The sequence below is a fragment of the Brachypodium distachyon genome, chromosome 3, assembly GCF_000005505.3.
Source record: "Brachypodium distachyon strain Bd21 chromosome 3, Brachypodium_distachyon_v3.0, whole genome shotgun sequence".
Taxonomy (NCBI): Eukaryota; Viridiplantae; Streptophyta; class Magnoliopsida; order Poales; family Poaceae; genus Brachypodium; species Brachypodium distachyon.
The window spans coordinates 56,404,520-56,430,237 of NC_016133.3; the positions used below are offsets into that span (position 1 = coordinate 56,404,520).

General features: G+C 47.5%; 3 protein-coding genes across 3 annotated transcripts; all 3 read right to left on the bottom strand.

The window, feature by feature from the left end:
* Positions 1 to 2,645: 2,645 nt before the first annotated feature.
* On the bottom strand, positions 2,646 to 5,195 carry LOC100839919 (uncharacterized protein At1g66480). The gene is made up of 2 exons (XM_003570456.4): positions 4,019 to 5,195; positions 2,646 to 3,223 (listed from the first exon to the last, which is right to left on the bottom strand). Exons 1-2 carry the CDS (start codon positions 4,754 to 4,756, stop codon positions 3,179 to 3,181), a joined length of 783 nt encoding a protein of 260 aa, XP_003570504.1. The 5' UTR covers positions 4,757 to 5,195; the 3' UTR covers positions 2,646 to 3,178.
* Positions 5,196 to 6,614: 1,419 nt separating this feature from the next.
* LOC100841748 (U-box domain-containing protein 11) lies at positions 6,615 to 10,953 on the bottom strand. Its single transcript, XM_003572965.4, has 4 exons — positions 10,221 to 10,953; positions 8,553 to 8,669; positions 8,011 to 8,466; positions 6,615 to 7,897 (listed from the first exon to the last, which is right to left on the bottom strand). The coding sequence occupies exons 1-4, from the start codon at positions 10,515 to 10,517 to the stop codon at positions 6,839 to 6,841; spliced, it is 1,929 nt and encodes a 642-aa protein (XP_003573013.3). The 5' UTR covers positions 10,518 to 10,953; the 3' UTR covers positions 6,615 to 6,838.
* A 4,809-nt stretch (positions 10,954 to 15,762) lies between these two features.
* On the bottom strand, positions 15,763 to 17,474 carry LOC100839002 (3-ketoacyl-CoA synthase 6). The gene has a single exon (XM_003570453.4). It carries the CDS (start codon positions 17,382 to 17,384, stop codon positions 15,912 to 15,914), a length of 1,473 nt encoding a protein of 490 aa, XP_003570501.2. The 5' UTR covers positions 17,385 to 17,474; the 3' UTR covers positions 15,763 to 15,911.
* Between the last annotated feature and the right edge of the window lie 8,244 nt (positions 17,475 to 25,718).

The following is a 25,718-nucleotide window of genomic DNA, read 5'->3' on the forward strand; positions in this document are numbered from 1 at the left end:
ACTTCATGGAGTCAATGGTTCTCACAGCTTACTTTGCTGGTATTGGTCTTTTTCCTTGTCAATTCATTGACGAAGCAACGATTTCACAACTTGCATTGCAATGGGGGTATCGACCATGATGTGTTCATCAACGATCTTAGGTTCCCGCTGTTGGAGATATGCCCTGGAGGCAATCATGTGATGATGTTATTTCCTATGTATTCATGAGTTATTGTTATTGTCCTTGAACATCATCAATGATATGTATCAATAAATACGTGATTTGTTTGTGAAACTATGTATTCTATGATGATTGTTCTAATGGTCCCTGGTCATTGAGATTATGCGGACACATAACCTAGACTAGCAATGTGAATCAGTATGACGACTATGTTTCACAAGTCATAGGGCAAGGTGTTGCCAACTGATAGCATGGACTCGACAATGAGATTGTTGAGTCGGACAGACCCGTACTGAGACACAATGAGATGACTGTCATTTGTTAGTCTCAATTACGATGTATGTGCCAGTCCTAGACCTGAGGTCATCGCATGAGCTTGGGATGTGAATCGGCCTACTTAGGGGTTGCCAAACGCTACTCCGTAACTGGGTGGTTATAAAGGTAGCTTTCGGGTTTGCTGAGAAGCATGCTGCGAGTCATGGTTGATCAAGATGGGATTTGCCCCTCCTGTTCGGAGAGATATCTTTGGGCCCTCTCGAGTGATCAGATTCGGAAAGCATGGCCATGCGACTTGGATTAAGTGTTAACCCGTTCGGGAATCTGTATCACAGGAACGAGAAGAGAGTCGAGCTATCCACAAGGATGAAAAGCACTCGCCTTCAGCTCGACACACATATCGTGAGGCAAAAGGAATGTTGCATATGACACATTGTATGGTTCGTCAATATACCCTGTGGTTACTTGGGAGTTGGCACGTGTTGCTAGGCGTCGCTACCAACTATTGACTTGAGTCGGTGCCAGTGGACGAGTAAGGTGTTACTCGGGCCCGCAGTCCGAGCTCGTAGTCGTGTCCGACTAACCGCGAACCTGAAGGGTCACACGCTTAAGGGGTGGGAACCGAGTTGGATCGGATCCAACTCGTATCGGGCTTAGACTCCTAACGGGCCTCAAGTGTTGAGCCCCACTAGGGACGTTTATATAAGTGGAGGAGACCAACCCGTCTAGGGTTACACCAGTCCAGACGCGAGTTAGACTAGGCCGTCACACCTTCCACGTCCAGAGCCTTGCGATCGGATCTAGCTGTCCGCCGCACGGAGTTCCTTCCTGTACGTGTGGATACCTCGGAGGCGATGCACCTGCGGCGCTTGGACGAACTGTTCGTGGGATCAGCGAGGAGGAGCAGGCTGTTCGACTACTCGGCATCGACGCGCTACATCGACTCTACTTCCGCTACGGATCTGCGCGTCTAGTGGTAATCTCGTAATCCATTATCTACAGCATTGTTCCGGGCGGAAGCGGTAGAACTTTTTTTTTTTTGTGCTAGCGTAGCATACCGCGTTCCCCAACACCCGCTGTTTGAGGAGGGCGGGTCATGCAGCTTTTCAAAACTTATAACATTAGTCCGGCTAGGGTTTTGTTCTGCAATTTTATCACTGAATATCAGGAGGTATGTCAAGATACGAAGGATGGATCTAGATACGTCGATTTCAAAGGACCACGATTAAACTTTTTATTTTATCAAGGATTTCCGTTGCTTATGTTCGCCTCTATTGTATCAGTCTGGCGTAATTTCTTTTATTAATCAATATAGACAGATCGTTGTTCTAAAAAAACTTGTAATGAAACAATTTACTGGCTACTGAAAAGGAAGTTAGACCAGATTAAGCATAATCAAAAAATTAATAAAAATTGCTAATATATCCAACCGTTTCTTCTCCCACATACATGTTCAAAGAGAATGTAGTAGTACCATTCAACCCCACTATCAAGTCTATCATAGATCACAGTTCAAAAAAAAGTCTATCATAGATCAAATAATTTGTACCCACACACGACTTTTTTTTGTGTGTGTGCTGTTAAATGGTGTTGTGCTTTGAAAGTGGTGGACCACCGCTACCGGCTGAGATTTTTATAGCAGTTAAGGTCGGTGATGCTGGGTTCGGCTGGTTGTTATATTTGGATAAAAGGATTTTTCAGCGACATGTAGAAAACGAAGTCAAGAACAATACTCCTCAATCTTTTCTAAATAAAGAACAATACAGAGGCGGGGAGGTTTTGTCTTACATTTTAAATAAGAAAACATATGTGCTGGAAGTTGGAAATACATTCTACAGACTGTTCTGGGGCAATATATATGGAATTATAGGGTCAGAGGCGTGTGGTTCAAGCCCACAGAATATGGAGTTATCGACCTCAGAGTCCACACGCTGTTAGCGGTTCTCGCCGGTTCAGAAGGTGGCATGTTCTTCTGACTTTGGCACTCTCAAGTACAGCATGGTAGTTCAGATCGTGTAGCAGGTACAGGTTTCGGATGATTAGCTGCCGCATCATTATTCATTACACGAATCTGGATGGTCTGGGATCGATAAGGAACACTCGAAGGTTTTGTAAATGATATTTTGCATGTGCCGAGGAATGCGGTTGATCGAGCAGGGTCACACCTCACCCATTATTAGGCACTATTCTTATGCAAATAATCCACCAGTTCAACGCAAACGGTCCATTATTATTAACCAGCACCTCCGTCCTACTGAATCATCATACTGAGATCGATGGTGCATTGGAGGATAATGCAGAGAACCTGGAGCTGCAGCTTGGCATCTTTTCAATTCATGCACATTGCTGCACAAGAGTTGACCCAGACAGGTGTGGCTTGCACAGAGCACACGAAAATGGTGGGCTGCTAATAATAAACCACCAAAAGAAAGATGAAAAAGAAAGACAATGGCTAGCCACAACACAAGAGCAAGGGAGAAGAGAGAATCCAGAAACATACGAATTGGATGCGAAAATCAAAGGTGAAATTGGAAGCCATTCGGCGGCTTCTCGTCTTCAGACCACAGTTTTTTTGTTTTGTTTTTGTAAGAGAGAGCAAACGATCCAAGTATGACTGACTCAGCGAGGAGATATACATTTAAACTTAATATCTCCCGGTCTGACACTGACAATCAGCAAGCATGGCTGGGACAGTAGGATGGATGTTCTTTAACTCGTCTCCGTCAAGGGGAATAGTTTCAGTCATGCTATCAGTTCATCCGGCAGCGCCACAAACCTTGCTCGCTTCTGAAACATCCAGAGGGAAACAGAATTAGTAAACTCCAGAAATGGCCACAATTATGAGTTCACATATTAGATTTGTCTACATGTTTCATGCAAACTTAAGTTTACTGGCGAGCCTTGTTGATGTAGCAGCTGCCGGAAATGGTTAAAGATCCTGAATTATGGTAGTACGCTTTGTAATTGTAAGCGTCTGGACTCGAGATACCCAAACACAGAAATGACAGGCAGCACCATTTTAGTGGCTCTATACTTGTTTTTTGAGAAATAGTGGCTCTATACTTGTTAAATGTGCACTCAGGTGTGTGTGAAAGAGGAAAACGGCACGAAAGCAGTAGTAGTACTTGGCGTATAGGTTGTTCCCCGCAATGAGCGGAGAGCAGTTTTTCATAGTACAAGTGCTCCACTTAGACAGGCTACATGTTCCCTGCAACGACAAAGAGTACTCAGGAAGAGAACTCAATACAGTATCTCCCTCCTCGCTGCCGTGCTCATAACGCGGCATATATCTGACATGCTAAAGTGGCCAATGCGCGAACCGATTGAACAAAAGCCTGAAAAATTCTAATGTATGGCTGCTGTGGCTAACGATGGCTCCAAAATGTGAACTCGGTGCTTGACTTTATTTCATTTTTAGTCGTGGCACTAATTGATTCTAGAGACAGTAAAAAAATGTACATCTTCTTGTTTCAGAGTTGTGTCGCAGACGATGTTTGTTTCAGGCAAATGCGTGCACAAGGAACAGACAGTGGGGAATTCAAGATAGTGGTAATGCAATGGCGGCGTAGCGGGGTTGCTTACCTCCTCCTTGGTGCGGGGGAGCGTGGGCCACCTCTGCGGCGTCCTGGGCGCCCCAGAGGCCGGCGACGGGAGCATGAACCCGGAGCCCCACTCGGGCGTCTTGGCGAACCGCGGGCTCCGCAGGATCCCGGGCGGCCTCTCGGGCGTCACCCGGGCGCCGCCGTCGCCCACCGCGGCGCAGAGCTCCATGATCTTGGCGGCCGCCTCGGCCGCGTCGCGGCTCTCCCCCATGAGCTTCTCCACCTGCGCCTTGGGCAGCCGCATCTTGAGCCGCACGGGCGTTCCGCCCCCGCCGCCGCCGCCGCCGCCGATGCCGATGCCGATGCCGATGCCGCCAGGGAGCGGGGATGTCGGCGCGGATGCGGACGCGCCGCCCTGGAAGGAGGAGAGGTCGGAGGTGGAGCGGCGGGTGAGCATGAGCGACTCGAGCCGCTCGCGGGCGCCCACGCGGAGGTTCCCCGACCAGGCGCGCCGCGGGGGCCCGGCCCTGCCGCCGCCGCTGGGGCGCCGCGGGAGCGCGACGAGGAAGTAGAGCTTCCCACGGCGGAGCGGCGCATCGTGGGCGAGGGGCCGGGCGCGCGCCCCGAGCAGCTTGACCTCCTCCGACTCGAGCAGCTGGAACCCCGGGTGGTCGCGCAGCACGTCGGCGGCCGCGGCCGGGGGCTTGACGCGGAACGAGGTGCCGTCCAGCTGCATCACCTTGGCGCCCTTGCGCTTGGCCCCAATGCTGTTCCCCATCGGTAGCCGACTCCGGCCTCGGGCCTTGGTGGTGCTGCGGCTGCGCTGCTGTGTCTGCCGCTTCTTCTCTTGAGGTGTCGTGTTGGGGGAGCTGCGATGTGCGTGAGCGATCTTTCTCTTTTATAAAAAAAAAGCGCAGGCAAGGCAGTGGGGGTCAAAGGTGACGAAGGAGTATTGTAGCATTGCGCCCGGGGAGATGCCGAGATGATGGTCTTCTTGTCTCTTTTGCTCCGTTTTTTTTTTCCTTTTTTTGACAGCCCCTTACTCTCTTCTTTTTTTTGTAAGAACCGCCTCTTACTTCGTTTTCTTGCTATACTTATGGAGCCACATTGAGGGTGAAAATTGAACTTCCTGCGCTAATTCATGGAGGTTTTGGGGAAACGCCGTGCACCACGCAAATCATCGCCAAAAGCGTACTCTTTCCGGTAATACAGGTTCCAAATCGAAGCAAAGTACTCCAACTCTGCAAGTGCGGATGTGAAAGCGGGTAGAGGAACGGAATCTACGCGGGCGAATATTAGGCGGCCAAGGCAGGCAGTTGAGCTTGTGTGATCCTCACAAGATTTACGTGGGAGGGCTTTATTATTAGTAGCTCTTTGCCACTGCCCAACCATGAAAACATGAACTGTAAAGTGAGATTCATTCAAGTGACACCCCCCGCCACGACCCTGCCGTTCTTTTCTTTCCACACACTCACACGCACGCCCCTGGCGTTAATGTGAATGAACATTCAGGCACCGTTCTTGGTTCTCTAGCCGGTCGTTGCCTCGTTCCGTTGTTTTTGTTTCCATGTGAAGAAGCGACCGAGTTGTATAAGAAACTAGTAGCTAGGTCAAGCCCATAGATAGATCTCTTTAAAACGTGATAAGATGTCAACTGAATTTTGCTTCGTGGGGGCTGCAACTTAAAGGCCTCTCTCGTTTCGTGTCGACGGCAAACGAAGGTAAAGCCGGTACTCCACTGTCAAATCTTGAGTACTTCCACTGCCAAATCAAAAAACCCGTCCCGTCTCTTTCTTGTGCTACTGCTAATCCAGTTTATGATAAGACGTTAAATCATGACGACAAACGCTTGCCTGTTCTTTTCACATATAGTACCAGCATATACGTACATCCAGCTCCTACAAAGAAAGTCAGAATGATTTCATTTTTGTTCTTTCTTTCGTCGTTCAGTACGGCGGCCTGCGTAATCAATATGCTCTCTTCGGCATTCTGTTCTCATTACCGTGACGATGCCTGCTGCATGACGTCGCCACGAACTGACAGAATCAAGTCCTGATTTCTATTTCCTCGAGCACACGGATATATTCTCTCCTCCAAAACGTGTGTTCATATATACGTACGCAAGAAAGCGAATCGCCAACAGTCGAGTTTCTTCCGAGAGTGCAGCACAATTTGACCGCTGTGAGGAAATTGTCATTCCCTACATCTTACTAATCCAAAAGAACGGATTATGGTCACGGCCGCAGCGACAGCCACACAGGCTCACAAGTCACAGACAGATGCTCTGAGCAGTCGAATGTTCAGAAGGGAGAAAACAGTATCTGTCGACAAAGCAAATGTTAGACAGGAACCACTATCGGTCAATGTCACCGTTATCCATTTCAGAATCGGGAAGATCTTGAAACTGAGGAAGAAAGAAGCACGGAGTCTTCGTTTGCTGTGTTACTTTTTGGATATGGATCACCCTGTGCTGTTAACTTGTTATTATGTGTTGAGTGCAGTTCAAATCTCACTTTCTGATGGAGCGAAGCAATCTGGTCAATGGTTTGTGGCAAAACGAAAGTATCTGGTTTGATGTCATGATGATATCTTGGAACAAAGAAAAAAAAGATATCTTGAAACCAAGAAGTCACGAATAGATATCTCAATGCAGAGCATGCTGTGAGCTTAAAAGGCTTAAAATAGATGACCAGCAACGCATCAGACTCTGCAGCCCCAACCCTTTTATCTCTGAAACGACTGATCACCAGCCCCCACGAATTTCACACTCAATAACAGATGAAGTTACAATTTTCCGTATGTATACGTACACGTAGAAATACACGCACACGTGAAAAATGGTATGCGGTGGGCAAGGAGACTAGAGCACCTGCAACTTATTGAGATGCTCCAGGAGAGAAGTTGCCTTGCGCTTGGCTCTGTCTGAGCCGGTCTTGGACAGCTCAGTTAATGGTATTTGAGCACCCAACCTCCCAATACAAGCAAGATTCTCAGCATCCCTCTTGCAAAGGGCAAGTAAAATAGCAGCAGCGTTCTCCTTGTTACGGGCTTGGCTTGATCTTAACAAATCGATCAAAAAGGGAATGGTGTGAGCCTTGGCTATGGCAGTTTTGCACTCGTGGTGACTAACAAGAACTGATAAGATTGTCAGTGCTTCGTCAGTGGCTCCAATGCTAGATGAATCTTGCAGCATCTGAATCAGTGGTGCCAATATTCCTGCTCGAACCGCACGGACTTTGTTTGCTTGGTATATGCATAAATTGAACAGGGCCGTTGCTGCATCTTTTCTACCTCTTGAACTGCCCCTCTGCAGCAACTCGACCAATGCTTCAATCGCGCCAGGGGTGCTTCCTATCATTATCTTGTTATCATCGATTAGTGACAAGCTGAAAATAGCTGCAGCTGCATTTTCTCTTGCCTCCATGCTCCCCATCCTAAGCACTTGTATGATCGGGCCAATTGCACCACCAACAACAATCAGTTCCTTGTTCTGATCATATATGGAGAGATTCAAAAGAGAAGTAACTGCGTGTTCTTGTGTTTTGGGGTCTTTCGAGGACAAAAGTTTCACTAGAGCAGGAATGGCACCAGACTCTGCTAGAAGTATACGGTTGTCTGTACTTTTCTTGGCCAAAGATCTTATTTCAGCAGCAGCAGATTTCCGTTCGTCCAACGAGCTGCAAGAGAGATTGCGAACTAATGCTTCAATTGCTAGTCTGTCCTCGCCAACCTCTAGGGAAGAACCGTCACTCTTAGATCTGGTCGGTGGTTCGATCCCTTTCTCCTCACACCACTGCAATATTAAACTTCTCAACACATAATTTGGGGTTAATGTAAGGTTCTGGAGCTTCTGTTGAGTTTTTGGACAGGTCCTGTTTCCACAATCAATCCACCTTTGAATGAAAGCACGCTCATATGTCTACAAAATTAGCAAGCACACTGTCAGCAGATGACAAATTATATTTGGGCAGTGAGCAGAAAGGCTGAAAGTGCAGGGCAAATAAGTAATACCATAATGATTTGGAAATATACCTGTCCTGTCGATACGATGACAGGATCTCTGATCAGCTCAAGAGATATTGGGCAACGGAAATCTTCAGGCATAGCTATAGAGTCGGGTTTCTGAACTTTGTCAGGTGGGACTATTGTTTCGTCACTCGGTCGGCTACTGACATTGACAGGTTTTGCAGAATCAGTATCGCTTGTGTTTTCAAGTCCTTCAATTAGCTCAGGTATAATTTTCATGACGTCAGGTTTAGACATCCCGCTAATTTCTGAAACTAGTAAAGCAACATTTTGTAATTCAAGGTGATCACTACCGAAGTCTTCCATCTGCGGTGTCTCTCGCTTGTCAAGTGGTTGCTGAGATTGTGATCCAACATTAGCAGCACGAAGAGCTAAGATATCATGAATTTTTGAAAAAATGTTTAGATCAAGGGCTCCCTTCTTCTCCATCTCTCTTCTAAGCTGTCCTCGCACTAAATCAACCTACAGATTTATAAAGTTTAAGAAGACAGCATTAATTAATGAGGGAGTTATCTACATAGAGAAACAGTCATTCAGTGTAACTATACCTCTTCTTGAACTTCATCAGATATTTGAAAACAGCTACTTGGCAGGTTTGCTAGAGCTGCTTGCAACTGCCAAGTCACATACTTGAACTGAACAGTAATGTTGTTATAGATGACATCCTGGACAAAGAAAACAACGAAACATAAGAACTAATTGGTACTAATGTACCAATACAGGCAAAAGAAAGTCTGCAACAGGGCATGAAACAGGTCAACCTACAGATTCCATACAAATACATGTGTGGTCAAACTAGAACGCATGACCGGGCGTGAGATACAAATTTTATATTGAGATATTTTACACGATTTTACATCTGTTTGACATGATAATTTTACATTAGGAACCAATGTTTGCTTGAATCTGATGTAAGGAGTGAATGAACTTTATCTACATCCATTCTTGTCCCTTGGTATATACTCAAATTAGCCTTCTAAGAAATAGGAAATACAAAGAGATACTACACTATCAGTTTGGCCCACCCGTATAACCTAAACATGTTTGTGATCTTAAAGTGGAGAGATCAATTCTACAGACAACACAAGCTAAAAGTTACCTACTAATAGTAGTGTGCCTCCTCTAAGGAAGTAATCTAGATAGATTGCTAAGATTACAAGACTACTTTTGAGCCTGAGCTCTCATCAGAAATTTAAAATTGCAGTGACAACTGGAAAACATTAATTCATCAAAGAAACTGAAGCCTGACATTCTGTCTGTCAAAGAAAAACGAGAGAAGTGTCTAGCGACATATGGTCAACGTTGAGAAAACAATTAGGAGAAAGTAAAACGACTGATGTATCTTCACCACAGCACAAGTCACAAGCAATCATAAAAAAAATCAATGTTATTTCAAGTAGAATAATGTGATCTTGAGACCAAAAACCTACAACCAACTTATCAAATTACAACCCAAGCTTGTTATATTGCTTACGTCCCTATCAGAAGGCTCCACCGATGAACAACAATTTCTACAAGAAAACACTGATACATGCTTTTGAGTAACCCAATCTGACAGTCAGTGAGCTTATGTATAGTGAATAGTGCATTATTTTTAAGATGGTGAAGGCTACAAAGAGGCTTTTTATGTATAGTGAAGGATAGAAAGAGGCTTTTCTCCTGATAACATAGAGAGATTCAGTAATCAACGAACAGTTACAGACGTGGCAATGGTAATGAGTATTTCAGATGAGCAATGGGCAAAAAAAGCTATGGTGGGACACAGGGTTAGCATGTGACACTGTGAACTATGATCCTGTGCTAACTGCTACTAACTGCTAAGCATGCTTGCATGTTAGCCACCTTTGTAGCCCTTAATTGGTGTACATGAGTTTAAATTCAACGAAACACTGTGTATCATGATTCACCCAAGTGGCCAAGTCTAATTAGATCTGCAGCTGCAGCACTTGAAGATATCACAACGGAAGGCAGGAAACCACGCTCAGGATGGACTACTAGTTGCGTGAATTCTAAATACTGCCCGCATACTAATCGTTAACGGAAACGAAACGAACCAGGAAGGATGGTAGCAAACACACGAACAGAGAACAAATCTAGAGAACGCGCGATCTAGAAGCCCGCGGAATCGCTCAACGCGTTCGACCGAGTCTCGCAAAGAGCAGCGTACGAACTACTAGTACCCAGCAATGCAGCTGATCCGACGCTGAAGCCCTCACCTGATCCGACGCCCCCGCCGCGAGCGCCGGGGCACGGCCGAGCGCGACGAACCTCCTGGCCGCCTGGAGCGCCCTGACAAGCTCGCCGACCCACGCCACCGCCGCCTCCGCGTCCCGCGCGCCGCCCTCCCCCGGTTCGGCGATCTCCGCGACGAGGTGCGAGAGCAGGGACACCTTCCGCGCGAGGCGGAGGCAGTCGGCCCGCAGCGGCTCGGCGGCGGCGGCCAGGTCGGCGGCGGCCACCGCCGCGATCTCCCGCACGATCTCCGCCGCCGCCGCCGCCTCGGCCGTCGCCATCGCCGCGGCGGGCGCGCGCGTGACGAGCCGCTCGCTCCCCGCCCCGCCCTGCCCTGATCAGGTCAGGTCAGGAGGACTCCGCGTGGATAGGGAAGGGGGAGATGAGGTGGGAAGGGGGGCGGCGATGCCAATGTCAACGTCGCGTAATGTAGGAGTGAGTGGTGGAGCAGCCGCGTAGTGCGAGGGAGCTCAGGGGAAGGAAGAAAGGGAATAATGAAATGCCGCCGGGCTGGCTGCAGCTGGGGCTCTCTCCGGTCCGGTGTGCGGTGGGGCGCAGCCGTCCGTGCGGGGGAGGAAGAGGAGGAAGGGGGGAGACGAGGTGGTGGTGAGCTGGGCGTGGGGTGTCTCCGTGTCTGCGACTCCGTTCGTTCGTTGGCGTGAGGAGAGATTCCCGGGCGCGGCGGCAGACCGGAGTAAACAAATCGGTGCCCGCCTGGCTGGACTCAGCTTCGCACTCAGATTTCGGACCCCGGGGGAAGCTAACCGGCGATCCGGATCCCCGTGTGCCCAGGCATGCTGAGTGCCCCTATGCGGCACAGTTTTCTTTTTAAACTTTAGGAAAAAGATTTTCCTCGATCCATTACAACCGACTAGAAAAACAAAGAAACCTGCCATCTAGACATCAAAAAACGAACCCAACCCATTTGCGCCCCGCAGTCACCCAATTGGTGGTGTCAAGTTTTATATTTGTAGGCATAATCGAGGCCACTGTGAGTGTCCACCGAAAACACGGGCATTAAACACATTCCAAATTTTCGACACAAGCATCGTCATAGAAGCCAAACATTTAGATTGACTGCTCATTTTTCATAAACCAAGAGATCTCCATAACCCATTGAGAGGGAACGACAGAGTTGAGACCAAGCCAATTTAACGCCATGCCCAAAAGACGAGTTGATAATCTGCACCTGAAAAGAAGGTGAGTACCTGACTCCTGCACTTACGAAGCGGGCAGACTCTGTAATTTAGCCATCCGCGCTGTTTTAAACTGTCAGCTGTCCAGACTCTATTTTGGGTTGCAAGACACGCGAACATTGTGCACTTTGGAGGAGCTCACGACTTCCACACCACAAGCGACGCATTTTAGATCTCGTAGCTCCGGTGAACTGGGCATAGGCCGATGAAGAAGAATAAACTCCTGATGAGGTCAGGTTCCAGACAAATTGCGTCCGGAGCAACACACTACAACTGTATATGGCTCAACTGGTAACAAAGGACCACAAATTCCTGAATGTGCATCACGGAGAAGCTTGTTCTCATGTCGATCTGTCTAATCGTTGCACCACATTTCCCTTCCAGACATTTCATATATCCGAGGAGCGATATCGTTTTGCCGCCACCCCCGCCAAAGACGTTTCAACCCATTGTGAATAGTGATAGACCGCATTGAAAAAAGTCTAATCCACCTCAAGCATAGGTGCAGCACAAAATCAGGCTCAAGTTAGCTAGGGTAGCTAACTTTAACTAATTGCATGCTAAAAAAGGGCATCTTAATGCATGCCAAGTTAATTAAACCCCCAAACAACATTGTCGCCCAAAAGGTTGCATTGTCGCTCCAGTGGGGGCCTCGTTCTAACCTTTTGCGCTCTTTGATATTCTTCTTGCCATAGTCACCTTTTTGTGCTGATCAGATCTAGAGTGCCTTTTTTCCCGAACATTCAGAGTTGTCCCGTTCAAATTAAGATTGGCGCCCTTCTATTTCTGTCACGCACTTGGTGCCTACTAGGAGGCAAAACGATATTGCGGATAAAACATGAGAACTTAAAATTAGCCCGTGAAATTCATGCCCGCATGATATAATCAGTTCACGGACTATATACCGCCGAGACGTCACCGTCACATGTAAATCCAAGAAGTAAACGAGAAGCTGAGTCGTGGCCTGGCTATCACCTGAGAGTTGAGACCTGATCAATCATGAAGTATTTTCTCTTCCCTGCCCTAGAACGACAAGAGACAGCTGGACAATAGGAGACTCAAGATCACATAAACAACACGCCGTTAAACCTGTACAACCACAAAATTCGTAGCACAGCCAGTAAATCACGCAGAACACGCAACGCGTCGAGACCAAATCGTGAATCCTCCTCCGCAAACCAAACCAAACCAAACCAAACCAAACCAAACCAATGGATGCCTGGTTTCACAGTTCACACAAACACACAGTTGGCGCCACGGGAAGCGGCCCGCAGCGGATCGATGGGGGACGCTACGCCTACGGACGGGTATAGTTGGAGACAGGCTAACGAGGCCTCCCATCACAGTCTGGCCCTGACCCGCTGAGCAGCGTTAGTTGCCTGCCGTCGTGGTGCGCGTCAACTTTGGCCTGGTCCCAGCGACGCCTTTCGATACGGACATACATTACGGTCACCAGGGTGCGGGGGTGAGCCGGAGCCGGCACGGCACGAGGCTGGGTCAGGAACCAGGCCCGGTGCTCCAGCGGGCCTTAGCCTAGTAGGATCGCGGGTTGATGCCGGCCAGTTTTTGGCGCCGAGCAAAGCAACAAGAGAGAAATCACTGACCCAGCCCAGGCCCAGCTTGACGTTTTTCATTTTTCTTTTGAGTAGGCTGGGCATAGCCTAGCTGGGTATACCTCGTGGCCCTGTCCCGAGACGTCTCGTACGCGGTCTAGCGGTGCTCTGTTAACTGTTGAACGGTCGCACGGCATGCAGGCTAGCTCGTAGGTCCAGCACGCAGATGGGTTCGTGCTATACTGCTATGCCAGCCCTCTTTTTTTTTAGTTGTGTGTCCGGTCTCGATGTAATAACTCTCTGCTTCGTAATGGATGAACAGAGATTATACGGCATGCGAAGTAAAAAAAAAATGCACGTCTACAGATCGGACAATCGCTTTCTAGTCTTAGGAAGTGAACGCAAAAACGAATCGTACGGATTGAACATTCGCTTTTTGGTCATATGGAGAGAATTATACAGTGTCAAAGCCATCCAGATGATCCAGCTCATGGAGCTTTGGCAAGGCTGTGAAGATGGACGCGACAGTTCACCCATGAAAGTATAATAGTACATCACCTCTAACGCCTACGCGGAGTACATGCTACATCTGCGCCATTGCTTAACTCGTATATATTGGCGACTTGATATAGTGATACACAGATATTCATACCAGTGAGCCTCAAAAAAAAATCATATCAGTGTCTGTCGGTGGCGCCAAAATAGCTGATTTTGTCCGTGCACACACAATTTTTGTTGTCTTGGTGTCAATCAGATCGCCACATATATAGCAAGCACGTATATACGCACAGGGTATATCGTACAGCAATGCATCTATGCAGGCTGCTACGCATGCATCCGAATTTAGTAAGACAAACAAAGAACATATGCAAATCTGGCAACGCAAACAGAAACAAAGCATGTGCAGTCAAAGAAGCAGTTGGCTCGTATGCATGTGTGCCGGAACCACGCGATCGGATATGCATATATGTGGAGATCGAGTGCGCCTGCATATGCCCTGCAGCGGTGCACATATACGAACGGCCAACCTGTCCGGGCGCCCCGAATGAGCCAAAAAAAGCTCCCGATACTCTGTTCGTTTCGTTGGGATTCCAGATCGCCAGGAACGCTGTCTCGTGCCGAAAGGGTGGCGCAAACACTCGTGTGCGTTGTTTCTGAGGAAACAAAGGGCCAAAGGGGGAGATCATCACCTTTTCAGATATAGGAATAGTCTTTTGCTGTCTTATTTTGCTGTTGTTCTTCTTCGGAAAAAAGAAATATTATCATAAGAAGGCAAGAAGGAAGCAACTGGTGGGTTTGGTGCCGAGATGTCCCTCTCCGTTTGTTTGCTGAACTGGGCCGTGTCACTTGATTGACCATTTACTCTGCTACGGGCCGTGTCACTTGATTGGCCGGAGAGCTGGCTAGCCACAGCCGGCGCCCAATTAAAGGCAATTTCCCGGTGACTGGCCATACTCCAGTGACTCCATCCGAGGCAAAGGAGGCAATGCAATGAAATGCACTGCACACGCCCAGTCAAGTCCTTAATTTGGCTCCCGGCGTGCACGGCACCCCGGGGGTGTCCGGCCGGCGAGAGGAAGGACAGAGAAGACCACTGTAGTATGTTATGGGACACGCGGCGCAGACAGCGACATGGCACCGCTCGCTCGACGCCAACGGCATGCGCGGGCGCACGCTTTCGACGGCACGCGACCGTTTGGTTGCCGATACGCGCAACAGCAGCAGCAGCACCCCTGCTCTGCTTTCACTGCAGCAGCGGCATTGATTGAGCTCGCAGCGCATGCACGCGCCCCGGGCGGGTGGCGCGACACGTAGTTACCGGTCCGATGCTTATCGCATGCGGTTGCAGGTCCGTACGTGCTACTGCTGCTGCTGCTGCTAGCGCTGCTTTCTTTCTTCTTCAGAGCCGTTGCTTGCTTGGCTTGCGCGTGCAGATGCAGATGCAGCGGCGCGGGGCGCCCGTGTCAGGATGTAATAAATCCGCGAGCGGCCGGCGACAGGGCACTGGAGAGGGGATTAAAATCGGGGGGTGACATGTCAGACGCCCCCCCCCCCCCCCCCTTCCTGACGAACTGCGCCCACGGCCATGGGGTCGACGAAGGGCTGATCTGATCTGATCTAGCTGATCCATCCAGTGAGATTGTTACCGCGACGTGCAGATGCAATTGATGGTGCTGGGCTCGGTAGGTAAGGGAGAGATGTGCACTGACTGACGCTGCTGACAGTACATGCATGTCAAGCTTCGATCTCTCTCTCTTTCTCTCTGTCCTTTCCGTAATGCATCCTTGATTTTGTTCTGAAGGATAATGCATCCCCGAGGGACTTTGTGTGCACGACACTGATCACGCAAAACGGGCGTACTTTGGAGTGTTTAAGCCGAAAGGGGACAGGTGATTGAGGCAACGGAACAGCTTCGTACCTTTGTCACACACCAGCTAGCAGCAAGCCAGCAACCGGCGGCCGCAGGGCGCACACAAACACGAGCACGAGCTAGTACATCTAGCGGCCACCAGCCAGCCAGGCCGAACCCCACCGGTCGCTAGCTAGCCTCTCACACCGACCCCTCGTGATCACGTACGTCTCCTTGAACCACATCCGGTCGTCCGTCCGTGTAGTACCGTTCGTCACTTTTAACTGTTCAATCGATCGATCGATCGATTGATTGGCAAAAGCAATATCATGTAGCAATAGGCACTATACTTAGGGCGGTCCAGTAGGATACTCCGTGAGTGGAAAACAGAAGGAGCCATCAATGCAATGTGCAGCGGCCGGAGAGATGAACCGGATGAAGACATGCAACAATTGAATAATAACACTTGTACGTACAAAGAGGAGGCGGTAGCTAGTAGCTACTAGTGTCTGCGTGCCAGTGTGACTGTGTGTAGTGTACGTACGAGGACGATCTTATTTATGGGTGCCAAAGTTTCTAATGCTTGACCACGTCGGGGATGTCGACGGGGTACCGGTGCACGGAGGCCGCCCAGGGCCCGTCCCGGACGGCCTCGGGCGGCGGCGGCCGGACGCACTCCCAGGCGGCGCTGTTGCACTTGAACCCGGAGCCGAACCCGATCATCCAGACGCGGTCGCCCTTGCGCATCCGGCCTTTGGCCTCGATGTAGGCGAGCTCGTACCACAGGGAGCTGCTGGACGTGTTCCCGAACCTGTGCAGCGTCATCCTGGACGCCTCCACCTGCTCGTCCGACAGCGTCAGGCTCCGCTGCAGCTCGTCGATCACCGCCCGTCCCCCGGCGTGGATGCAGAAGTGCTCGAACGCCGTGCGGAAGTCCGGGATGTACGGCTTGATCCTGCCGCTCACCACCTTGCGCGCGATGAAGGACAGCGCGAACAGCAGCTGCTCCGACGCCGGGAGCACCAGGGGACCCATGGCCGTGATGTTGGCCTTGAGCGCGTCCCCGGCGATGCTCATCAGGTCCTTGGACAGGTTGATCCCCACGTTGCCCCGGTCGTCTTCTTCCTGGTACACGCACCGGTACGCGCCGTCCTTGGCGCCGCCCGTCAGCGTGCGCACCACGCGGGACAGCCGGAACCGCGCGTTGCGGGGGCTCGTGGACAGGAGCACGGCGGCGCCGCCCATGCGGAAGAGGCAGTTTGGGAGCAGCATGGCGCGCTCTTTCCCCATGTAGTAGTTTGGCGTGATGGTCTCCGTCGACACCACCAGCGCCTTGGCGCCTGGCGGCGCCACCTGCAGCAGGTTCCTGGCCAGGCCGACGGCGATGAGCCCCGCGCTGCAGCCCATGCCGGCCAGGTGCACGTTGCGCACGTCCTTGCGCAGCCTGTACCGGTTCACCACCATGTCCGCGAAGGACGGCGTCGGCGCGAACAGGCTGCAGTTGACGACCAGGATGTCGATGTCGGCAGGGGACACGCCGGTCTTGGCGAGCAAGTCGTCGATGGCGGAGAACACGATGAGCTCCGCTTCCGCGCGGGAGGGCTCCAGGTCGCGGGACGGCGGGATGTAGTGCTGCGCGTAAGGGAGGCACGTCTCTTCCCCGAGCCCCGAGCGTTCCAGGAGGCGCGTCATGAAGCGGACGCTGCGCTCGTCGAAGCCAGGCCACACGCGGGCGTGCTCCTGGAAGGTGGCGAACGGGACGCGGCAGTTGGGGCTGGTGCGGAAGCACGCGTAGTCCACCATGTACACCGCCCTGGGCCGGAGACGAAGGTACAGCGCCGCGGCCGCCGCTGGCACGAACGCGGCCAGGAACATGTGCGCCGGCCGGAGCGCGCGCAGACGCGCCAGGGCCTCGTCGGGCCCGAGCTCGGCGGCCTTGAGCGCGGCCAGGGCGGCCAACGGCACTGACACGATGGCCAGGATGTTGCTCACCACAAGCTGGTACAGCGGCTTGAGACGCCTGAGAAGCTGCGCCGACGAGCTCATCATGCTAACCGTGCGGTGCGTTCTCTGTCCTTCGCGTCTGCGTTTCAGTGGAGTGTTTTGCTGCTACCTCGCGGTGGGATGGAAGGAAGCCAGGACGAGGAGGCCCCGGTCGGAGGGAGAATTTAAAGAGGCGAAATTTCTGGTGCCGGTCCCGCCGGTGGGCCCCTACGGCTCAGAGATGGGAGATCACAGTGCAGAAGCCGGAGACTGACAAATGATGACCTGATGAGTAAAACCCTGCTATTACTGGCAGTAGATCACACGGAAGAAGCAACAGGAGAGGAGACTCGCTCAAGTTGGATCGAGGGACAACCCACTTGCTGCTCCATATGCAAGGAATGCATTGAAGTCGTGAAAATTACCAATGACCACGAGAAGACAGCGTATATATAACCAGAAAGTTTTTCTTTTTTCTTCACACACCGAGTGAATCAGCACATGTTGTTTCTACTACTACCACGTGAAATTTCACCTCCAAATTTGGTTCACACGCCGTGAGGAAACAACAATATGTGTACCTGTGAATAGTACGAAGAAATTTAAATTCGATCTGTTTAAAAGTTCTTTTGGATCACAAACTGAATTGGTTTGTTTCTTGTTTTTGCTGTGAGTTGAGTTTGGTAATTGGTAGTATTAAAATGAGTACAATATTGTAACAGTCCATTATTTTTTCTTATTTTTTTATTACAGTTGCTTACTCGTGCTAAGTGAGAGTTGTCACGGGTCGACCGAAGTGGTGTGTGGCCGGTAAAGACGATAGTTTCAGGCGACCGTTTCTTTTTTTTTCTTTTTTTTGTTGCAGGTGATCGTGTTGGTAACTACAATCTTTGTTCATGTTTATAAGGCACGAAGTACATTGCACAAAAAAATATACCATTCAATTTGTAACCGGAAGAACTTTTCAATGATTTTTTTATCATATAACTCATACTCCCTCCATTTCACAAAGGTTAGCGTGTTTTGTTTCGTTAAGACAAGCTTTGACCAATGATAACTTTATGTGTTTTTATATACATTAAATTTATATCAATAGATTCGTCTTTACAAGTTTTTTCTAATAATCATGATTTTGTATCATATATGTTACATACTAAGAATGTAATTCTTGATCAAAACTTTGTCTTAACGAAACAAAATATGACAACCTTTGTAAAATAAAGGAAATATTTCACTATAGTAAAATTAATGACCTAGGAAGACACGCAAGTCTTATAAATCCGGACGAAGACATTAGGTAACTCTTTTCTAATGAATTGGACTTCGGTTAAAAAAAATATTCGTACTCGTTGAGTCAGGTGGCACTTGACACGTATGTTTTCCCAAGACCATGCAGGAAGGCCACACAACGGCGAGGGGCACGGTACAATAGTACGGACCATTTGTCTTTGTCCTTCTTTTTTGCGCGGGAGAGATTAAGACCAAGTCAGCATGCAGTTGTGAACAGCAAATACGGCATCGATCGGCACAGCCACGTGGTGAGTATATTTCGAGTTGGTGTTTTGCAAGTCTTTGAGACACTCTACTGCTGGTGTCGTGGAGCAACGACAATTAACCACCCGGCTATGTACAGATGATCAGATGGAGGACTCTAGAGGATTATCGCCGAGTTCCCAGGAAGCAAATCATCTCAATCTATTCGCACAAACAACTAATTAAAGAGAGTCAAAATCAACCCTTACCAGTTCAGCTCGCGGTGCTAACGCAGTCTAAGCCTTTTAAGGACTACACCAACCGAATTGAAGTTCTGTACGAGAGTTACTCTCGCTCAACATGGGCAGCAAGCAATTGCATGGTGTGCTATTTGTGCGACTTTGTAATTGTGTTGATTTTGTCAGCAAGAAGGAGAAAAGTAATCTTACTAAACGGTCATCTAGCTCGGACCAAACGAAAAACGAAAGCTCGCCTTGATTGAGCTGTTTTGAAACGGAAGAGCTCCACATTAACTAACTTGGGATAGCTAGCTGGTATCGATCGGTCCTATGCTATTAACCTTGTGTGTTGACCTCCACATCCATTGCCAGTCCTTCCTAGTGACCGGTCACTAGAAATGTCACAGCCAAAGGTTGAAGATTCAGACATGGACGTTGCTCAGAGCAGGCCAACTTAAGACTCTTTAATGAAGGTTTTTGTTGGTTGTTATCCTCCAACTTGCTTTGCCAGAGCAAGGGTGTCTTGGATCAATCATCAAGGCGAATGACAAAGATCAAAAGAATGACTTGGAAGGTACTCCAGCTACTACTAGAGTCGACCAGCAGTGGCAAAGCATGATCAAATCACCATTAATCAAGCAGCAATAGTAATAGAGGTGGTTGGCGTGGAAATGGAGGTTGGACGGAGCCAGACACATGTCGAGAGATCTGACATCGACTTGATCCAGTCAGGAAGTGCACAGAGTACAAACATGTTGGTCATTCATCGCCTGTAGCATCAGCGGACAGCGGGTGTTCTTCTTGATTTCATCGACCCCTCCTGCTGGACCTACTAGTTATATACTTTAAAACCGAGAGCGGCCGGCTTGGTCAGCAATCTCAGGATCAGCGATTAAATGTCTCCCAGATCATTCGAGTTTGCGGATGATTGCTGGGGAATGCCGTTAGGCATACTACATGGAAGTTTGTTTCGATTTGGATTCTCAGAAAGAGAAGTTTGTTTTGATTAGGCGGCAACATCTTTGATGGACATTGATTTAGGGTCAGCTTCAGCGGCTGCATGAATGTGCTAGTTGCCTTGCTGGACCATGGAGCTACATTTTTAAAACCATACACCAGTTGGGAGACTTGCAATAGGCACTAGCTGGCATGTACGGGCCTCTTGTTCTACGACTGCACTACATCGACACGTCTATCTCCACACTTTGGAGGAATGATCAAGATTCAATTTGATCCGTATATGACTATTGAGATGATGAGATAGATCACGTCTTGTCTTAAGTCAAAAGAATTGAACTTTGAGTGACTTTGTTAAAATAGTAGCGATATACTCGTATATAATACTTCCTTCATTTCATAATTCCTGACTCAAATTTGCCCAAAAATTGTTGTATCTGATTCTTAAAAAACGTCTAAATACATGTAATACTTCAATAAGAATTATGGGACGGGGTGAGTATCAAATTAGTATAATATGAAACTATATTTCAAGAGTATCTAGTAGTACTAAATTAATGTCACAAATGTCGTTGTTTTTCACATAAAGTTAGTCAAACTTTAAAATCTTCAACTTAGGACAAGACCTAATATTTGTGTATAGTCAAATAGGTAATAAATATAAAGATTGTGTTTAGTGGTTCAATATACCATATTCAATGGCTAAAAAAATCAACTTATCTCTCACTAAAGTTCAGACGAATGTATAAAGAGAGGAAAAACAGTCATGATCTTTTTTTTTGAAAGACAACACTCCTTTTTGTTTGGCCAGCAACAAGCGTATTTACGAATCAATCGGAGCACCATTTGGCCCAGCAAATTCGCTACGGCGTTCTGTTCTATTCTATTCTAGCCCGGGCTTGGCTGGGCTGGTTTAGCCTACAGCTGAAGCCAAAAAAGAAACTGTTGGTTAGCCCTTTCTCTGTGATTGCCTTTAACACGGGAATAACTTCGATGCTTCCGCTTAAAAAAAAACTTCGATGCGGGTAAATCTCGTTATGGCTTGTATTAGTCCGTTATCAAGTGCGCTTCAACGGTGATCATACAGATTGTATAATTCCTTCGCGATTACTGAAGAATAGTTCTTTTGCTTTGCTGTAATCTACTCCAATGGTGGATGTACCGGCAGATTTCTTCTCTTTTGTTGTTTTGTTGTTGTACAAATTGAAATTGTGATTGAACTCCTTCTGAACTGAGATGTGAATTGGGCTGTATGCGTCAGGGCCCCATATACAGGAACGGAGGTAGTAGTTAGCCTCGTGAACCAGGAGATGATCACAATCGTCTTGTTAATTAGGCCGTGCAAACAGGTCACGGAGTGCATGCGTGAAGAGTTCTGACCTGTAAACCTAGGGGCATATTGGTCAATAAAAAAAACTGACAATAGTTTAGGTGTTACATAACGGTCAACTAACCGCAGTGGTATATTTGTATCCCATGCAAATATTTGAGTGGCATATTTGGAACCGGGATATTTGGTGTGGCATTTGGGCATATGTGCAAAATTTGGATAGCAAAATGGAAATTCTCTTGACTATAAAATTTGGATGGTGAGTATTTGACTTAGGACAAAACCTGAAAGTACACTTATTTGGTTATATTCAAAAGAGTAATAAGTATAAATAGTGTGCTTAGTGGCTAATGTAATTCACCGTCTCAGTTTCTTTGTTTCAAGATGTGACACAATGACCTGTGTCTTTGGCCTTTGTCATCTTTCTGTTCGATGCACTCTTTTTTTCACTTTTCTTTTTTCCCTTTCTCTCCCCTTCTCGTTTTCTTTTGTGACGGATGTATTTCTTCCCTTTTTCCATCTATCTTTTTTATTTTATACTGGCAGAATGTCCATGCGCTACCACGGTCCAGACAAGCCACTTTTAGGTCTTTTTTTTTTCTCTTCATTTTTTTTCTCTTGGGCCACACCCGTTCTCCTTCTTGGGTCAGCTTTCCCGAGAACGCCCAGCCCCTGTCCGGACGAGCGCCTGTCCTGTCTTCCTCCTCGTGCCAAAAGCAGCACACACACACGCGCCGACCGCCGCAATCTCCGCCCTCGACGACTCCTCGGCCCGTGACCCGTCCAGGTGCTCTGAACCGTATCCCACGGCCATTCCCTTCTTTTTCCCCTCCTCAATCATCCCCCGTAATCACGGCTGAACCGTCTTAGTGCGCGTTGTCATAGCGGCTCCTGAGTGATCGCCGACGTGGCGAAGACACGAACTGTGACGCTGAGGAGTTTACCCAGGTTCAGGCCACCCGGAGGTGTAATACCCTACGTCCTGCTTTTGTGCTTAGATTCCATTGATTTAAGGGTGTTTACAGGTTGCCGGGGGTGGCTCCCCGGCTAGCTATTTGAACTCCTAAGAGTCTCTCAGCTCTGCCTATCTTAGTGTTACTATGTGTGGGTCTAACCTAGTCAGAGACGAGCTCAGTCTGAAAGGAACCAGTGGGATACGAACTGAGTCAGAGTGGCTCAGATCAACACGGCGGGGATGAGGGCTGAGAGAACGAGTATGTTCCCCTGTTTTCTCTGAAATTAAACGGTGTATGACAAGATGGAACCTGCATGCCAGAGCCACCGGCTCTTGGATGGAAGGAGGCACCGCACTGGACCATATGCTGCATCGCAGGATCAATCTGCCGTTACACCTACAGATAACGAGCATCACCAAAGCAGGAGAGTAAGGTCGAATGTACGAAAAGATATCTTTCGCCTTTTAATTGTGTTTTCTCCGTGCGTCAGGGAAAGTATTTTTGTTGGATTAGGAAGGGTCTCCTGTTGGGCTGCATCAGGAGAGGGGAGCTCGGCCGTCTGGAATGGACGAACGAGTGGTTAGCGTGCGGGCGGACGAGGTGGGTCTCGGGGGCTTGACGAAAAAAAGGAAGGAAAAAAGATGGAGCGGTCCGTATTTTTTACATCGGTATAGATATAGATAGATTCGGTGCAGGTAATGGGCCAGCCGGCTTAGTAGGCCTAATATACATGCAATTCTGGGAGCCCACAAATTTTATGGGATATATATAAATAGATTCGGTGCAGGTAATAAGCCAACTGGCTAAATAGGGCTAATATACATGCAATCCCGAGGGCCCACAAAATTTATGGAAAATTTGACAGACGACGGTGAAATGAACTGTACTCATTTTTTAGATAGGTATAGATAATGCATACCCTGACATGTCTTCTCCTTCTATCTCATATCCAAGGTGACTACCAAAACAAGGATGAAGCGTGAAAACCGCCTGACACATGATGGATCAAACTGAATATTGACGACAACTTTATCCGGGAGACAAACGGTGCCTCCAGGAGGAATGATCATTTGCGACCACCAGCTGACTAAATCCAAATCTTTATCAACCTCAACATGTCCACGAATCTCGTCATTCTTTCCACCAGTAACAGTAAAATCACCATCAACTCAAGTGGCCACGAGTTGTGTCGTTCGTCACCAGGTCATTTGGGCGACACCACAACAAGTCCAGATGATTTGTCCAAAACTTCTCCCTCTGGTGACATCCAATGCAAGTCCAGGGGAAGCATATACATCCCACAAACTGCGCTATTGGCCTTGGTGGTTTAACAATTTCAGGCATCCGGGGGCATTTACCACAGATTATACACTGAATATCAGAATATCACTTGACATCTTCTTTATGTGTGTTGTACATGGTCGGTGCGTGACAATGGTGCAACACATTACATATATCCAAATAAGGCCATGACTTACTCCGTTAAATCTGACTTAGGAGAGAGACATAATGCAAAGGGATACAAGATCGACATATCCGAGACAGAAAGCAAACACGTGTACTTAGAGTATACTTGTCCGGTTTTCCCCTAGTCACAGCGTTGGCCATGTAAGATTGGACTTTGCCCCCCTCTTCTTAGGATGAGTCTGCCATTGGAGAGTGGATGGCTAAAATCCAGTTTTTGTCTTCTGTTTTCGTTTAGCTAATCAACTTGTGTCTGCTTTCGTGTATAGTTTTTCGCGACAGGTTATAAAATAAATTCAGCACAACACTGTGTAACAATCTCAAACTGAACTTTAGTTAGTTGGGTCTCACTAGTTTTTCTTTTTCTTTTCTTCCTATCCATCACGCTATGCCTTTGTCATAGTTGTCATATAAACACCATTCCCCTCCATAGGATTGGATTGAATAGGGAAATTATTTTCAAACCACATGCAAAAGCTAGTTGCCTGTAAATAATGAATATTCCAAAATCTATGTAACAATCATCTTTTTCTTTATCTTTACACTTATAACGATTCGAGTTGGTGGTCGTCCGTTCACCCTATTAAGAGTACTCCTTATCCTTTTTAGGAAATTTTGATTATAGTTGATTGATTTAAGCATATACCTTAATATAATTATTTTCTTAAATAAATGTATCGACACAATTCTTATTTTAGCATAAAATTGAAAATTATGAGCAAATAATTTTTTTAAAACATCGTGCATGTAATATACTCCCTCCATTCCTAAATTCTTGCCATGCCAAGAATTTAGGAACGGAGGCAGTATATTTTTAACTCGTAGCAACGGATGTGCATTTAGCTGGGTTAAATTAAAATACTAGTACTCTCGTTCCTAAAGTACAAGATGTCTTTTTCGTAAAGCATTCTTAAAAAAGTTTGACCAAATTTGAAGATTTTTTTTTACTAATTATTACAATATCAGATAGAAATGGTACGAAAACATATATCATGAAAAAAATTATAGAAGTAATTTAGATTTTTTTTGACCGAAATGGAAGTAATTTAGATTTGTATAAGTTGGTAGCTTTTCATATTCTTTTACTTAGGACAAAACTGGAACATTTTATATTTAGGAATGGGGTGGGTTTCAGTTCAGTTAATGAGGTCTCGCTGGTTTGCGAACAGTGTCGAACAGCTCGCCCGTCTCTCTGCTTGTATTCTGTTCTGCTTCTGCTGCACCCAGCTTCACCACAGACCCAAACAATTTGGAGTCCAACAGTCGACCTAGGGTTTGTTTTCCTTCCATTCCAATCCATCCCTGGGTACCCGACCTGAGCTAAGCCAATCCTCCAGGTCCATCCTGATCATTGGCGGAGGGCAGAAATTTTTCGAGGTAGGACGAATTCTTATCCTAACGCTATAAGTTAATATAGATATCACATTTAATATTTTTCTCGATTTGCAAAACATATTTTGATAAATTTGCTTCTTTCGGACTTTTTAGGATGCATTTTTTTGATTGGTACATCTTATGATATGTCATCTAGTGATATTTTATGTTAAATATTAATTTTTATCGTACTACATGTGAACAGGTAACACATGCATCTACTATTATTCCCTACGTCCTGTTGTAGCTTTCAAACTGTAGAGATATATGCAAGCCATTCTACCTGAGCAGGGCCATTGATTGCACATCATCCGAGTACCATATTAAATGAAACTACATTTTCCCCAAATATGCTTGACTTTCTTACCACCCGCTTCCTTAGGAGAACGGCCTACATTTACCTCTTCAGAAATGCAGAAATGCAGAGTTTCTATCAGCACTACTACAATAAATACATCTAACTATCCAAGCACTTCAGAATGCTGTTCAAGTGTTGATAAAGCTGACCAGTGAGCAACTATTTTGTGTGTGTGCTGCCAACTCATTTACCTCTTGCATAACACCTGCTTTTCTCTCTTTTCTTTTCTAATTGATCAGTACTCAACTC

Coding starts and splice junctions, on each gene's coding strand:
- LOC100841748 (XM_003572965.4), bottom strand. CDS start 10,517: ATGGCGACGGCCGAGGCGGCGGCGGCGGCGGAGATCGTGCGGGAGATC. Junction 8,670..10,220: donor CGGCGGGGGCGTCGGATCAG/GTGAGGGCTTCA, acceptor TTCTTTGTCCAG/GATGTCATCTATAACAACAT. Junction 7,898..8,010: donor TCATCGTATCGACAGGACAG/GTATATTTCCAA, acceptor CTAATTTTGTAG/ACATATGAGCGTGCTTTCAT.
- LOC100839919 (XM_003570456.4), bottom strand. CDS start 4,756: ATGGGGAACAGCATTGGGGCCAAGCGCAAGGGCGCCAAGGTGATGCAG. Junction 3,224..4,018: donor TCCCCCGCACCAAGGAGGAG/GTAAGCAACCCC, acceptor TGGATGTTTCAG/AAGCGAGCAAGGTTTGTGGC.
- LOC100839002 (XM_003570453.4), bottom strand. CDS start 17,384: ATGATGAGCTCGTCGGCGCAGCTTCTCAGGCGTCTCAAGCCGCTGTAC.